Raw genomic sequence first — 17600 nt, forward strand, 5'->3', positions numbered from 1 at the left:
AGGGAGCTATCAGGAATAGTCTATGCGGACACAAAAATGCCCGAATGCAAACAGAATACACAGAGAGGATGGCTGCAGTGAAATTCTGAGATCTGGAGCAAAACAATAAAGAAAAATCAGGTTTTCCAACTTGTAGAAAGTCCACCAACTTGGTGAGGAGAAGAGATAGAGGAGAAATAGAAGCAGCTTTAAGGTGAGAAGTGTTCAACTCTGAATATTTAAGAGCAAACGCGCTCTGGTCAGGACCACCTCATGTCATCGCTCCTAGAGATGCGTCAGCAATGGTGCGTGTTTCTCTTTCTCTTCCGAAACCTGGGCCCTTTCTGACCAGCTTCCCCATCCTCCCTCTGCACTTCACACATGCTATAACACTGCTAAATCTGGTTGGATGACAGCTGGACTAGAAGACAACAGAGTTCTACAAGTACAACACTCTATTCCTGGGGATCCACGCTTTCCATTTTGCACCTCATCAGCACACAATCTAGTACAACTGTGTAATGCATGTGCATATTTACACACCAACGATGTAATGATTACTATCAACCCACATAGGGAACAACAGTAAATATGCTGTGTTTTAAAAAAAATCAACAATACATCAACAGAACTTGACACTTCCGTCTTACTCACACCAACGATCTTCCCCTTCGGATAGCTAGAATAGCCACAGTTACCCAAAGGGTGAGGGAATGGAAGATTCTGTGGGGATGACTGGGTTAGACCGGACCCAGCCTTCCGTCAAGTGGCTAGGAAAGGACCCCCCTCTGGAGGAGACACCCAAGCTCTCTGTGGGCAGGCTTTGGGAGTCACTGTGTTGTGCCAATTCTCCAGCCCGGACACCGCAACACAACAAAGGTCTCGAACTGCTTAAGTGCCCTCTTCAGGTCCATATTTTCTGCATTTAAGGCAGCGTCATCCATGAGAAAGCTTGCCATCAACCTATGAGGTGAAGGCTGTACCAACCACGGATGATCCCCACCTTATTCCACTGTCTCTTTAGGAGTATTAAAATGCTGATTTTCTCCTTCTTCATTCCTTTGGCATTTTTTAGCTGTGATTTCCTCATGATTAGCAAATTTCTTTCATCAACTTTTTGATTACCTTCAAATACAACTTGCCCTAGAAAGGCAGGATTAAAGCTGGATTCTTTCCCTTTATTTTTCAGAGTAATGACGTGGTGTCCCAGCAACTTGAGAAGGGGGATCAATGGACTTTGTGGGCTTCTCTTGTTTGGAGATCATCCTGGACTCGTGGAGTATCCGTCACTGGTTTGACTGCAATCCACTGTAGCTGTTCTTTCTGATTCTCAAACTACCCGATCTTTGGCTCCTATGTCCTTCTCACTCCATCCCAATGGTCTTCCTTAGCTTCCTTGCTGGCATGTCTAGAGGTCCCCTTGTGAATGTTTCCTGCCCTAGACCTGGAATCAGCTATTTATCTGAGCAGGAGGTTCCTTCTCATGGTAAAGGTATTTATTTGAAAGATTTTATTTATTTGTTAGAGAGAGAGAGAGAGAGAGAGAGAGAGAATGCACAAGCAGGGGGAGTGGCAGGCAGAGGGGGAAGCAGGCTCTCTGCTGAGCAAGGAGCCTGATGCGGCACTCCATCCCAGGACTCTGGGATCATGACCTGAGCTGAAAGCAGAGGCTTAACGGACTAAGCCACCCAGGCGCCCCAGTGGGAGAGGTATTTAAAAGGTTCCCAGTCTGAGTGCCAAGGATACTCCTTGCTACTGGATTGTCTTTACTTTTGATCCTTTTCCAAGTACAGAGCTAGGAAACACTTCCTTTTTAAAGAGAAAAGTAAATTGATATTGGTATTTCCTATTCTAGCTGGAGATAATACAGTCTTTAAACTCTTTAAATACTACCCACCTTCTTGTATACTGAAAGTCTGGGCTCCTGCAGTATACCTCTAGCAGTTTCAAATAACAATGTAAATATTTCCCACTATGAATGTATGGTCCAAAGACTGAGTTTTAAAGTCACTTGAAGTAATTATTTTCTCTGTGTGGGACCTTCACACTAATCTGATATAGAACACTCGGTGTGTTTCTTTTTTTCAGTCGTTTTCGGTTGTTTGTGAATGCTTTTTTTCTTTTTATAAATTATGCAAAACATTGACATGGTTCCTAAGTCAAAATAAGGTACGTTAAAGAGACATCTTTCTGTCCCTGGTCCTGCACCCCCTTCCGCCAGGGGAAGTGATTTTCATAGGCTTGCTATTTATCCTTAGCTTATTTCTTTTGAAAAGGCAGGCAAGTTCACACCCACTAACATACGCACACCCTGCCTTCTCACCCAGAAGGGAGGAGGTCGACAAGCTGCCCTGCGTGCTGGCTTTATTACTTCTCTGTATCCCTTAGAGCGGTGGGGAACCGTCCTCACTACTCCTTCCAGTTTCATGGTGCTCCCCTCTCTCAGGGGACCATGTCATTTACTCAGTCCCCTAGTATGAACATCTGGGTCATTGCCACTCTTTGCCTATTTCGAACAGTGTCACAACAAATGACCTGTGCACACACCATTTTTTTTCTGCTCACTTATCTTTGGGAGAGACTCTTAGATATGACCTGCTCAAAGGGAAGATGTGCTGATAGTTTTGTTAGATGGTGACAAATATGCTCCCCCACTTAGTAACATGTTGCATTCTCACTAGTAGGGCAGGAAAAGATGGATGGACCCTCACCATTGGAATAGCTATGCTACCAACTTCTGGATCCTGGTGAGCCTGATGTTTGGGACATGGTGTCTTGGTGCAGTTAAAGTACGTATTTCTCTTTATGGTGAGTGAGGGTAATATGTTTTCAAATGCTTGGGGCAATAAGCTTCTTCTTCCTTGCAATGAATAATGGCCTTTGCTCATTTTCCTGTTGGATTATGGAACTTTTCCTTCAGTTTTTAGAAGCTCTTAATATACTAAAGGATACTAACCCACCAAGATAGAATTTGCTTGTTTTTGCCATACAGGTTTTTTGTTTTTGTTTTTGTTTTTTTTAAAGGCAGTCAAATGTATCAGTTTTCTCCCCTGATTCCTGCTGAATTCCGAGTCAGAAAATCCGTCCCCTTCCCAGGTTAATAGGAATTAGTCTGTGTTTTCATCTTTAGTTACATTTTAAGCAATGAATTTCTTTCAATTCAGTCAACAAACACTGCTGAAATCCTCCATTCGTGGAGAACAAAATAGGTTTTTAGGACTCTGATTTTCAACATTCTAGAAGAGAACTTTATAGTTTCTAGAAATACTTCCTATTTCTACTCTCTGGATACAAGGCAACACCATCTTGTAGAGGATACAGCCTATCATTCGGGTTATTCTGGCCATTTTAGAAATGCCTAACATGTTTCATCTGATATAATGCACAGGTTACTTCTTACAATATTCTATACCACCTCATCCCAGCCCCTCAAAAGTTATACAATAAAGTCAAACCAAAGGCTAACTCCAATCATATCTTACCATGCTGACCAGCCACCTATCACCCAACGTGCCACATATTATTCTGTCCCCTAAGCTGTGCCCCCAGGACGGGTTGCAATAGCAGGATGATATAGCTCCAGGAACAATAATAATGTCTGCCATGCATATAACATGCTCTTGCAAATCCTTCTGAGCTGAAAAGAACACTGAACACTTGACCATGAGCTGATTTTTAAATCACCACTGTCCAATTGCCATAACCCTTCTTAATTCTACTGTCTCATATGTCACATGCAAGGATTAAGTCCAATGTGTTCTTTGTTATGTTTAATGAACCTGAGAAAAGGGTGACTACATACAATGGGGAGAGGAGAGCACACAGGGAGAAGTAGGCCACAGAATCCCCTGGGTCTCAACAAAGGAAACAGATTCACATCTCAGATACTAATTCTAGGATGAAAATCTCTGGATTACAATTATTCTGACAACTTTGGAAAATGGGAGTTCTCCACTCTGAGCATCCAAATGAGGTCATGTTTAACTCGTGTGACATTTCCAGAATAGGACTTCACCTCAATCGAGGAATACAGACTTCAACTCTAAGTTTATTTTGGGCATGATCATTATCAAATTTGGGAGTTTCCGTCACAGTCCTCAGCTAATTATCAGTGAAATGAGGCTCGAGGAGGTAAATTGCTAGCAGCAATAAGAAATGGTGAATATGGGAAAGGGAACAGGACAGAAACAGAAAAAAACCGACCGCCGGAAAAGTCAGTTCATCATTTTGGAGGTGTCCACTACAACACCTCCTGAAATTATTACTGCTGTTGGCATCAGTGACACCTGGTGAGCAAGAGCAAGTGAGATTTCATTCTGGTGTCAGAGGGTGAGAAGTGATTAAGTATGGAACAGATCCTTTTAAAAAAAAAAAAAGCTGACTTTTTTTCTTTACAAGGGTTGATGTATTAATAATTAAGACTCATTTTTTTCGAAAATCTATCTACATGAAAGACCTCATTCCTCATCAGTCATCAAGTGGACCCTACACAGCATCTGTGCGGAATGAAACGTGTTTAGTGCTTGCCAATCCAGAATCCACCCAGAGTCCTTTCCCAAATGGTTTTTAGTGATACTTCAGATTGAACGTTTTTTTCTCTAGAACATTTCTAAGGCTTTTCACAAAATGCTCATATGGCCTTAATTCCAATTAAACAACAACAAAAAATCAGTGATTCCCAAGGGAAAGGTTCCACAGCACATGTTTCTACAGCTAAAAGCCCTGAGAATCATAACCCAAAATACACAGCCATCTAGTTTCTTTTCCCGTTTATCTCCGGTGGCATTCTGGAAAGCAGAGGGGAAACGTGAATACTCACGGAACATGGTATAAAACTGCTGTGGGTTCAGATTCCATTTTCCCCAGGGCGTCTTGTGGCCTTTAGACTGGGCATAGTTAGCATGGTTAAACTCTGGCTCGGTACCAAATGAATCCAGGACTCGGAGCATGCACCTGAAAAGAAAAAGTAATGTGGATAAAACTACAACTCTGACCCCAAAGTTCAAAAGGTAAAAGTTCATGGCGCCTGGTTGGCTCAGTTGGTTAAGCATCTGCCTTCGGCTCAGGTCATGATCCCAGGGTCCTGTGATGGAGTCCAGCGTCGGGCTCCCTGTTAAGCGGGGAGTCTGCTTCTCCCTCTGCCTCTGCTGACCCCCACCCTGCCCCACTTGGACTCTGTCTCTCTCTCCCTCAAATATATAGATAAAAATCTTTAAAAAAAAAAAAAAAGGTAAAAGTTCTAACCTGTCCTGCAGGGACTACCAAGAACGTACAAATACTTTTCATCAGAAACACTAGTGGGTGGGAAGTGAGAGACTACAACCTTTATACCATACATCTCCATGTGTGACTTCTGAGCCTGAGCCATCACACACAGGTATGTTTTCCGTCAGATTAGCTGACAAGTCATAGAAGATCACTCAGATAACAACAAGATACAAAGTCCCACGAGAGCTAGCACTGTAGACTGCCTTGTTCACTGCTGCCCCCTCGCTAGGGCCAAGCCTACGGTGGAGCCTAACGAAGAGCTGCTGAAGAAACAAAAGAACTACCGTTTTTAGAAGCGGCCATGGTCTGAATATTTGTGTTCCCCTCCCAAATTCCTAGGCTGAAACTCTAAACCCCCAAGGTGATGGTACTAGTGAATAGGGCTCTGGGGGTGATTAGCTCATGAATGGGTTTAGTATTCTTATAAAAGGGACCCCACAGGGGTTCCTAGGTGGCAGGTCAGTTAAGTGTCTGACTCTTGATTTCACCTCAGGCCATGATCTCAGGGTTCTGGGATGGAGCCCTGAGTCAGACTCTACGCTCAGCAGGGAGTCTGCCTGGGATTCTCTCTCTCTCCCTTTGCCCCTCCAGCTCCTGATCTCTTTCTCTCTGAAATAAATTAATTTAAAAGAGAGAGAGAGACCCCCCCAGAATTCCCTTGCCCCTTCCCTCAGGTGAGGACAAAGTGAGAAGTCTGAGACCTGGAGGAAGGAGAGCCTCGCTTGACCATGCCGGCTCTCTGCCCTTGCACTTCAGCCTCCAGAACCGTGAGCAATAAAGGTTGTCTCTAAGCCACCCAGACTGTGGCATTTTGTACAGCAGCCCGAACTGACGAAGATGGAGGTCTTACTCTCTGTAAAGCATACGGCACACCTTAGCTCTTTCAACAGTCATTTACCATTTCATCAATTAATAAGTGTATTTAATTTTAGGTAGAGTTTAGAACCTCCTTTAAGAGGCAGTGTTGATTTTTCTGTCAACTTGACAGGACTGGGACATTACTGCTTTCTTCCAGAGCCAGGAGTAAAACCAAAGACGTTTCATTTGGCTCTTCCAACAAAATCTTCAAACTGGGTCAGCCAAATATCTGGTCTACTATCTATTTTTGTATGGCTTGTGAACGAAGAATGATCTTTATGTTAAAAGGTTTTTTCTTTTTTTTTTAAAGAGATAGTTTGTGACATGAAAATTAGATGAAATTCCATTTTCAGTGTTCAGAAATGAAGTTTTATTTCAACCTAGCCACGCCTAATTGTTTACTTAGGGTGTATGGCTGCTTTCACTCAGTAACAGAGAACTTCAATAGTTGCCGGAAAGACCATAAGCCAGCAAAGCCTAAAATATTTACTACATGGCCCTTTATAGAAAGAGCCTGTCAATCACTGCTTTAGAGTACACACACACAAAAAAAACAACCAATGCAAGAATCAATGCTGAAATCTCCTACATTAATTAACTCATTCTTTCAATTCATCACCGATTCTCAAACCATTGATGTACATTTAGCTTGTGCCTGGCCAATAAAAATAGCTCTGTTTTCTGTGGTTATACCTCATCGATACTTCTGAATGGCTCTTCCTGGACCAATGAGCATAAAAGCAAATAAATATTAAAGCCCACATTTTAGGGGCACCTGGGTGGCTCAGATGGTTAAGCATCTGCCTTCGACTCAAGTCATGGTCCCACGGTCCTGGGATCGAGCCCCACGTGGGGCTCCTGGCTCAGCGGGGAGTCTGCTTCTCCCTCTGCCTCTGCCTCTCCCCCTGCTCAGGCTCTCTATCTCTGTATCGCAAATCAGTAAATAAAATCTTAAAAAAATTTTAAAGCCTGCATTTTATAATCAGATAATGGCAAGTGAGTTGTAAGTATCGGATCCAGTTTCTTTCTTCCTTTCCCCACTACGATGAAGGCGTTCTCTCAACTTTTTTTTCACATCAATGTGTGATTCAGAATAAAATGCAAACACCAGATTGGATTTTCCAGAAAAATCAAGAGCAAATCGCCACTTCCGTGTGATGCTTTTCTCATCTGAGATCACCACCCTCTGCGTAGACAAGAACGGGAGGAGAAGACAGAGGGCGAGAGCGAACACAAGCCAACCACAGAAGGCGCTTCCTTAGCTTGGATTCCTGCGTGGCTCTCAAGGAACATGCTCCCGTCACAGTGACAGTTTTCACAATTAGCACCAAGAATGCATCATCAGCTTGACAGCCGTCAACCACAAGGTGGACAGAAACGGGAGCCCACAGTCCAGGAATAAAGAAAGCTGGGGAGCCAAGGAACTGACCTGTGTGTGTTTTCTCTGGTCTCTGAGTAGTTTGGGGCATTCCTTTGTTCTTACTTATAAAACATTGCCATTCCTTAACTTATGTATATATTTTTAGGATCAAAGTTTGCATTAAAAACTTACATCAAAACCTCCCATATTGTAACTAACTCTAACTTGTATTTTAAAATAAGCCACTGGTTGGAATCAGTATATTTTCTTTTGAGAAAGATGGCAGCATTCAGAGAATGTAGGGACAACAGTGGCTGTTCTGCAGAGGGTTGCTGCAGAGCAGGAGGGGAGGGAGGGACACACGCAGACAGGTGGGGGTGCTCTGCTCCTGCCCAGGGGATGGGGCTGAGCCTCAAAGAGTACAGGCTCTGTGCAAGCACAGCAGGGAGGAACAGGCCATCCTTGACCTAAGAAACCTTTGTCTCGAAGGCTTTGGCTACTTCTACTCAGTTGCAATCCACTCTAACAGGGTATATGCCTCTCTAGCTTTGGCGTGTGATTTTATTTTTAACTTTGGAGTTTTGCTGGTTTTCTTCTAAGTTTAGAGAATTCAGACAAACCCTGATGATTCAAGACGCCTGGTGGGAGCCTAATGCCTGCAAGCTGGGACTCTGATACCGTGCTACATGATGCTGGGCTTCTCAAGCCAGCGGAAAGCTATAGCATGAAAGATGGAACGTCTGAGAAACTTGGAATTCTACTTCCTCCTACGTAAGCTTTAGTTTGGGAATCATTTTTTTTTTTTTTTTTTAGCTGACCTGGGTTTGTTTTATAAACCAGAGGCAGGGGACGGATCTCTGTGTATGGCAGAGGGGGTTTAACATTACAGTTTTCCTCCTTCAATCACATTCTACAGCTGTGTTTTTGGAACTGGGTCTGTGTTGTTAATATTTATGCAGTTCCTCTAATGTCTTTTGTGTGTCTGAAGCATCAGGAACAGATCGATGACTTAAAAAGATATTTGCCTTGCTGCCCAAGGCAGCTGGCCTCCTCCTAACGGGAATCGCTGTGGTCATGCCAAATGACTTCTGGAACATTCTCTTTGCTCTGAGCCACACTACTATAAGATGGACAAGTTCCTTGCCAGGACCCACTTTCTAATTTGGAGTTGGATGTAAAACATGGTGTATCTTGCGCTATTTGCACCTCACTTTCCTGTGTGTCCTCAATACTCAGCAAAGACCTCACAGGAAGAAAAATGGGTATGGGTTTTGCAGTCCCGAGCGGTGTACTAGTTGCATGAAGGCACTGAACACATGTTTAACTGAATTTCTTGGGTCCCTACATAAATTGGAAAGAATTTACAGATATGTTTCCAAGATCAACAGGACTCAAGGTTTTGCTCCTAAATGGAAGATCAGACGATACTTTTACATTTAACGGAATTCCTGCCATGTACCATCAACCAAGATGAATTCAGAGAGTCCTGACCGTGTCAAATCTTCAGAAGGGAAAGAAGTGGGCAAGAAACTTTCCAGAGGACCTGCTTGGTCTCTGGATGAAATCTTAGCTTCATCACACCACAAAGACTGCAGGGCTGAAGTCCTAACTGATGTCCTGCCAGCTAGTATTACTAACATGGACGATGATTTATTAAAGGGAGGATAGATACTATACCCTTCCATAAAATTCCTTGGAGACGGTGCCTTTTCATCCAATAAGAATCAAATACCAATCGGTGGTGACCATTTTAATAATGAAATCATCCTTTTTAATTGACCAAAACACTACCACTGAGGACATTTTTCCATCCCAACAGCCCTTCTTAATGGTGAGGATATGTGAGTCTAGGGATGCCCGCGATGCCTCTGTCCTTTTGTACCAGATGCCTGCCATTTGCTAAATGCCAGAGAATGATAGCTCTGCCTTTCTTTCCTTCTTTAATGCTGTAGCTAAAAAGGAAAAAAAAAAAAAAAAGACGATTGTTTACTTACACGGCTTATTAACCAAAAATAAAGATGGCTATTTCCACATAACTGAGAACAAATGTGACGGCTTGTGATGTATGAAGATTTCAAGGAAAAACAAACCAAAAAAAACCAGGAATAATGTGATACAGAAGGTAGAGCGCTATCCTGGCTCAAACCAAGATTTTTGTTTTGCTTTTTGATGAAACTATATCCAAAAGGAAACGAAAAGCGCACAGACTCCTCAATCAATCCCTTCCTTCTGTCCCTGAGCATGGCACCGCTGAGGGAGAAAAAAATATTGCTACTGGCAAGAAAACTGCAAGAAAATTCTACAGACAATGATGTTTTCCCTACTATGTTTTGGAGAATCTTAAAATCTTGACCTTTTATTTCTTTTGAATATCTACTAAAGCACTTGCAATCTGACATAGGCTTGGAGATTAAAGTTAATAAATAATATGAAATTATAAACTAATCTGAAATGGACCTAGTTCAAGTTGTTAAGGATTCAATTAATTGGGTCAAGTTACAGGAACACATCAAAACATCTCTTTACCCAATAGCAACAGAAAAGAAACACATGAAGAGATTTTAAGTCATGCTACTTGAAAGATTTTCCAAGTGTTCTTTTAGGAAGTTGGTTCAAACTGTAGGTCAACATTCACTATCAGCTAGTCAGGTTGGTACTAACTTCAGGATTTTTACCAAATTTATGTACCACTGACACCATTAGATAAAATATGTTTATTTACATCTATTGGAAAACTTTAGATGCCATAAATGAAAGCCAGTACCAACTCTAGTAAGGGGAAGATAACCAAAAATAGCGTATTTCTCTTCTTTAAAAATTATTATTAAATTTAAACTGGATACTTTGCCTGAAGGCTGAAACTGACAGCTACTCTCAGCTTGTTAAAAATGCACATAAGTGTTGCACGGTGTGTTGGAGGTACAAGAGCATCTAACTAAGCCTTTTTAGAAAGATTGGAGGAAATCTGAAAGATTGATAAACTTCATTATATAATTCATTGTTATTTAATGCCATGCTTGTGTACCATGTAAAATCATCTCAAACACTAAATCATGGTCCCAAACCCACACAGAGGGAACAATGGGTTCTTCTCCAAAATGACAAAGGCGTTCACTTGGGTCATTCTCAGCACAGGTCGTCTTAAAAAGTGCAAGACCCCAGCATTCAGACAAGGCATTCACAGCTTTCTCTTCCAAAAATGACAACTCACGAGGGAAAGGGGAAGAGAAATGAGTCATCATCTCAAACCTGAGCAGTATAAGAAATGACATTTTCCACATTTTATCCAAATTGTTACTTCAGTAACAAATGATATTGGTGTAGGCATACAGAGAGGAATGAGGAGTATTAATGAAGGTAAAGAGGTGGCTGGACACTTATTGTCTATTCCTAAGAGAAACCAATGAAAATAATGAATAGCCTTTGAAAGTAAAAAGTCACTGGGGAGAATGTGAATTTCAATTAGGAATGAGAAACCTATTCCACATAGTGCAGAAGGTAATATTTGATAAGCGTTTTCTGCCTGTACCATGTCCCCCCTGTTTTAAAAAAAGAAAAAAAAAAAAGCTCTATTAACTTTAGGACAGCATGTAGCACTTACTGGTAGTGAACCCAGGATGGCCCAAGAGTTTTCTTGAATTGAGCAAGTCCTACGATATCAATATAAATGAGCTCAACAATCCTGTCTCCTACAGTTGGGCAGCCAGATCGGTTTCCTACAACCTTCTTCATTATCCTAGAAAAAGGACAGGAGAGAGGAAAAAAACAACAACTTATTTCAAGATATGACGCTTAGCAACATTAATAGGCAAACAAACATCCCAAGAATGTTGTCGGGGAGGATGGCATGGTCTGTCCCAATCTGCTGCCTATCCAAATTCTGCCCACCAATCAGGGCCTATCTAGAGCCCTGATTCAGATTCTGGCAAAAGTAAATGGTGGCACGCATGCGCACACACACACACACACAAACACACTTCGAAACCAAGGAAGAGCTGGGTCTGAATCTGTCTCTACTATCTGGCTCCACTAGCAGCCATGAGATCTTAGACGTCACTAACCTTTCTGGTCTTTCCTCCTCATGAGAAACAAACAAACAAACAAACAAACAAACAAAACCCGACCTACCCACAAAACAGGATGTGTGACAGAAAAGATAATAAGAAAGCAACGTGTCAGGGATTCTTCAGGTGTTTAAATGAGGTATTAAAAAGAAAAGTGCCTCATGTATCCCAGATACACAGTGGCTATTGCTTTCCCCCACAGAACCTGTTCTCCTTACTCCAGCCCCCACTGACTTCCTAAAGGTCTTCAATTTCTAGCCACTACAATATAAACTTCTATACTGTCTTGTGCTGTTTCCTAATTTTTTCTGTCAATTTTTTCCTTCTGACTAGACTCTATTACATAACCGGCACTGTGGTTTATAATTTTTTGTTACTCTTCCTTCTATCTACCCATCTCCTCACCCATCCATACAAACCCACCCTTGCACCCAGAGAGAGCTGACATACTTGGTCATACGCCAACTTCAAATGCGGGAGTAAAAACTGCTCACCGAACCACACTGCCGCTCACACCCAGAAATCGGTCCTCACTGATGCCTTTTATCCCTGCCCACCCCCCATAACCATCCCTCACCAAATTCTGGCCACCCTACTTCGAAGGACGCGTCCTAGAAGCAGGACTCTGCTCTGTGGCGCGGTACTGCCGCTCCTTTAGGTACCTTCCTCCTCCTCCTCTCATCTGGCCCTCTGAAATTACCAGGCTCTGTATAACCAGTTTCTTCCCAAGATTTTGACAGTATTTCTACATAGGGCCAGACAGTAAATACTTTTGCCTTTGCAGGCCACACGTCCCCCGTCTCAAGCACGCAACTCTGCCCTTGGAGAACAAAAGCAGTCCTAGGCAATCCATCCACAACGGGTGTGCTGTGTTCCCGTGGGAGTTTCGTGACAAACACACCAGAAGACTGCACCTGGCCCATGGTGCCACCGTGTGCGGACTCCTGGTCAACCCTGTCTTCAGCGGTTCCCAAACTTGTCTGCCCACTGGAGTTATCTGGAGGCATCGAGATACTCATGCCTGGGTCCTATCCCCAAAGGCTGTGATTTAATTAGTCTGGCATATGGTGTGGGCACTGGGAGGCCCCAAGGATCCCCAGGTGACTCTGATGTGCAGGCATCTTCAGGAACCACTGCTCTGTGTGGCTTCCATAATTATCTTCTTAAATAAAACACATCTGGTTCTGTGACCAATGCTTAAAGCACTCCATAGACTTCTTGACCAACAAATTAAGTCTCTGCCTGGTAGTCCTTTCGTACGCCTTTCTGACCTCCCTGGGGAGAACCTGTCCTTAGAGTTTCGCACAGCTTTCCCTTTATTCACCCACTCACCCATTCCTTGATTCATCCCTTCACTGGTTTCCTCGGTAACTAGTCACAAGCACCCACTGGGTGCTAGGCACTATTCTAGGTGCCACATAACCCATGGTGAGCAATAGTCACTGTTTCTGTACTCTCTTGGCTTACGTTATAGCATCCATGCCTCAATTAGTACTAATCACATTGCAATTAGTGTAATTATTATGCAATGTATTAGTTGTAATTACCAAAGGACTGGCATTTCCTTGAACACATGCTGGTCATCTCTGTATACCCCATACCAAGAACCAGTGCCCCAAAAGCAGTGAATGACTACTGAATGTATGGATGCCTCAACTTCACAGGCCATGTACACAATGTGTTTTAAAGCAAGCAGGAGGCAGCATGCTGAAGGGACATGGGTAGTGTTTAGGGGTTCAGAAGACCTTGGGTTTATCTAGATCCAAAAGGAGCAATTTAGCACAGTGGTCAAGAACACAGGCTTTGAGGTCAGACAGGCTTAGCTCTAATCCTGGCTCTCAAGTGTTTCCCATGTGTTCTTAAACAACTCAGTTTCCTCGTCGTTAAAATGCAGAAAGCAACAGCACTTACTTCCATGTTTGTGTAAATAGTACGTAAAATGCTCAGTATCCGATGCACAGTAGGTGCTCAACAAATGTTAGCTGCTAATAGTCGTCATCAATACTGTGGTTATCCTAAATGCTGATGCTCCTGTTGTAACTAATGCCCTGATCACAGTTTTAGCATATAGAAATCATTTTAAAAATCACAGTTGATATTACCGCTTTCATGTCAACAGTGCCACTCCTCAGGTGTGTGGACCTTGGCCCCTAACACAAGTGACCTCTCTAGGCATCAATGTCATGGACAATAAAGTAGAAGTGGGGGGGCATATTTTGTTTTAAACACCCTTCCATCTCTAGAATGTTCACTCGAGGTATTTCATACTGCAACATGATAACTTGGCTGCTGGGAAGAAAGTCTCCATGGGCAGTTATCCAAAAGGAGTGAAGGGGTGCAAAGCATTCCTGCCTAGCCAGCTGTGTCAACCTATAAGAGATTAAGAGAGGGCTAGAGCCAGAAGAATGTTTCAGGGAACTAGAAAAGCCAGGTAGAGTTAACAGACTCAGACCGGAAAGTTGGCTTTACTGAAAAGAGGATTGGATCAGGGCTTTCAAGAAACTCATTCTATCCAAATTAAATTATAAACAGGAACCTGCCCTGTTTTAAGATTTGGAAGGCTTGAAGTTGAGTAGGGAATGGTATGCATTTCAGCAAGAGACAGGGAATTAGGAAAGTCAATAATGTTTTGTGCTGCACATGTTGGAAGCACCTGTAATAGCAAAGAATAAGCTCCTTAGTTTGAATTTTCTGGCATTCATTTATGAAGCCTCTGGAGCCTGCATCTACAATGAAAACATATTACCCTTTTCACAGTCTATGTATTTAGCTACTGAAAATAATCTTCTTATCTCCTGTTTAGTGAATTATCACTTGCATTTTCCTCCACAAGAAATTACACACTAATAGAAGGCTTTCAGAGTTTACAATTTCTTTTTTGTATTCTGATTTTAAAATTGAAAAGTAATCTCCTTACTCCTTGAGCTCAGCCAGTGAAGCTGAAATCCTAATGTCATGGCCCAGTAAGTACAGAGATGTAATTAAATCACTCCACTGAACTAATTCACCAAGAGGGCCACCACTGAAAGCTGTCTCTGCTATCTTAAATCCAGATTCCTTAGTCAGGAGTCCCAGGTGAACGAGGACCTGAAAAAAACAAAAACAAAAACAAAGGAGAGGCATATATTGATTCCCACTGAACCAAGTACAAACTCCATAGTAACACACCAAAAGCAATCAACCAATTCTAAAGTGATGTTTATGTTCTAATGAAACCTCAACATGGCGTAAGATTTTTCTAAAAGGTGCAAAGAAATGGAAGGAAATAAAGTCACTACTGCCCCTTTTATGGCTATGAACATGATATATGGATAATCTGTTTTTAAAAAGCAGGATAACATTTGGGAAATCAGAATTAAAGGAGAATAAGCCAGGGCAATAAAATTATCATTTAACAATATTGTTTTTTCCCCACAGCTGGAATATTTTTAAGGTTTTAACGTAAAAAATTCCAAACATAGCCAAAATCAGACACGATAATGCAGTCAATTCCAATGTACTCATCATATAAATTTCACAATTATTAACTCAGGATCTTAATGTACACCCCTCATTTTCTCCCAACCCCTCTAGCTTTTGTTGAAGCAAATCTTAGAGATCATATCCTTTCAACTGCAAATCCTTCAGTTTGTATCTCTCAAAGAAACAAACCTTCAGTTAAAAAGCATAACCACAACATCACTATCACCCCTAAAATAGCTATTAATTCCTTAATATCATTCAATATCCAGTTAGTGTTTACACTTCCTCAACTGTTCCTTTTTTCAAGCACAGTTGTTCAAGTCAGAAGTCAAATAAAGTGCATAAACTATAATTGTCTCATTTATTTCTCAGGCTTCTTTAACTCCATCCTTTGGGGGTGGGGAGAGTTTTAATTTATCCGTCAAACAGACTAGGTTGTATTTCCAGTAGAGTCTCTCACACTTTGGGTTTTGCTGATTATACAACAGATTCTTCCACCCCTTGTATTTATAGTAAATTAGTAATTAGATCTGCAGGCATGATTCAATTCATATTTGATGTTTTTGGCAACACTACTTCATCGGTGGTACTGTGTGCTTCCACTAGTGGGAACGTCTGGGCTCTCTGGTGATGTTAGCAGCTACTGATGATCACTAACTAGATGCACTCATCCATTAGGGGTTGCAAAATGATGATACTTTATTATTCCTTCTGCCTTTATTAGCTGGAATGCTTCGATAAAGAGAACTACCACCACCCCCCCATCAACTATTTGGCTCTGCTGAAGTACGGTTTACATAGAAAAAGCCCAGGAAATATTTGACTCTTGCCCTTTATTAGTTTTCAAAATAACAGATTTGTTAGCATACTCTAATGACCATCAACGAGGCTTTTTAAAGGTATCATTATAAAATCATGGATAGAAGTATATTAGATGCGTTTCAATAAGCTGTAGTTATTATCCTTACGGATTATTAAATTGTCCCATCTTGCCAATGGGAGGCCATTCAAGTTGGCTTCTAAGTTCTTCTGACACAATTCTAGTAGTCTTTGAGAGTTTCTTTGCTCTCTAGTATGACAGATGTTCCCGGGTCATCATGTACAACTTCTGTCTCAGACCTTAACCAACGATTTTTCCAAGAACCTCTTATACCATTTAGTGGAAATGGCATCTAAAGATCAAGTTCTAGTGCGTAAGGGGACTCTAGTTAATCACTGTCTGTAGCCCTTTTCAGTGGACGAAGCTGGAAATTTACCTCTCCTCCAGGATAAAACCAATCATAAATTCACACTGGTACTTCCCATTCAAACTCAGGATTACAGTAGCTTTGCATAACATTATCCATCTTACATATGTTATTTCCTCTCTCCCACATGGAAAATCCCACTTCTCCAGGATACTAACATAAGTGCTTAGCTTTATTCCAATATGCAGAAAGGATTCAGAATGAGAGTATCGACACCACCACCTACTACGTGTAAACTTAGTAAAACTCAGTAAAACTTCTCTTAAGGTATTTTGCAGTTTTTTTGTCCTTTGTGATACACCATCAGAAATGCTGAACTGGCTGTGTTCTAGTCACTAAGAACAGTCCTTCTTTGTGTGTTTGCTGTAAAAGTGGGTACAGAGTCAGCTCAGGTCTTATCTTCTTTGTAATTTTTAGATACTTTTTTTCATAATTCAATTTTGTTTTATACTATGTCAAGTGATTCTAGTATCAAATCTACAGAGAAAGATATATTTAGTTAAGTCTAGTTTCTACTCCTGTTGCCTCCCTCTTTCCGCAAATTTGATTCTTTTTATTGTGGTACGATAGATGTTAACATAAAATTTAATATTTTAGCCATTTTTAAGTGTACAGTGGCATTAAGTGCATGCACAATGTTATGCAAACAGCTCCACTATCCATCTCCTTTAATTTCATGGTTTATCCATTTAAAAAAATCAAGCATATATGTATATTATATACACATCGTGTGTGTGTGTACATGCACATATCTTTATGTACACACATAGGTATATAGGTATATAAAATTATCTCGTCCTTTTAAAAATAATGTTCACTGTTCTCCTACTATTTATTGACCTATATATAGGTCAATATATCCTAGAGATTATTGCATAGGATTATGTAAAAATACTCTAGTTCTTACAGCACACCTGGATTTTTGACCTAATTCTCTTCTACAGAGGACTATCTGGGGCCTGAACGTTTGGACCTACTGTCTCATAAATTCAAGGGATTTAGCAGAATGGAACCACTAAACTGTCACTTGGGGTTCTGCAAGTTCATCATCCCTATTTCCTTTTCTTGAGGATATCAGATTAGTCAAATTAGGAGCACCAAAGTCATTTTTAATTAATTTTTAGATGCAGGGAGTAGAGATCGCTTCATTTGCTCTGTTGTTTGTCATCCGGACAGTTAATCTAAAGCCAAAGCCATTTAACCTATAACTACAGGCTATAAAATCTTTTATGTTCAGGGTTATGCCCGGAGGTTTTCTAAGCAAATCCTCAGGAACTGCAGACAAATTGGCCCCGGTTTAATTGATCGTATCTCTCCCTCAAGAACAGAAGCAGAAGCACCAACTCAACATAGCAGCAATGG

General features: G+C 41.4%; 1 protein-coding gene across 4 annotated transcripts in view; it reads right to left on the minus strand.

The window, feature by feature from the left end:
• MGAT5 (alpha-1,6-mannosylglycoprotein 6-beta-N-acetylglucosaminyltransferase) overlaps positions 1-17600 on the minus strand; it is a 327769-nt gene that overhangs the window by 105403 nt on the left and 204766 nt on the right. For all 4 annotated transcript variants that reach the window (XM_073884745.1, XM_073884749.1, XM_025857052.2 and 1 more), the window contains 3 exons: positions 14447-14616; positions 11067-11201; positions 4799-4932 (listed from right to left, as the gene is read on the minus strand). In XM_073884745.1, the coding sequence (XP_073740846.1) occupies positions 4799-4932; positions 11067-11201; positions 14447-14616 (439 nt within the window). The remainder of the gene's footprint in view (positions 1-4798; positions 4933-11066; positions 11202-14446; positions 14617-17600) is intronic.

Source organism: Callorhinus ursinus, unplaced genomic scaffold, assembly GCF_003265705.2.
Source record: "Callorhinus ursinus isolate GAN/ISIS: 27379988/994484 unplaced genomic scaffold, GSC_fseal_2.0 scaffold2, whole genome shotgun sequence".
Lineage (NCBI taxonomy): Eukaryota > Metazoa > Chordata > Mammalia > Carnivora > Otariidae > Callorhinus > Callorhinus ursinus.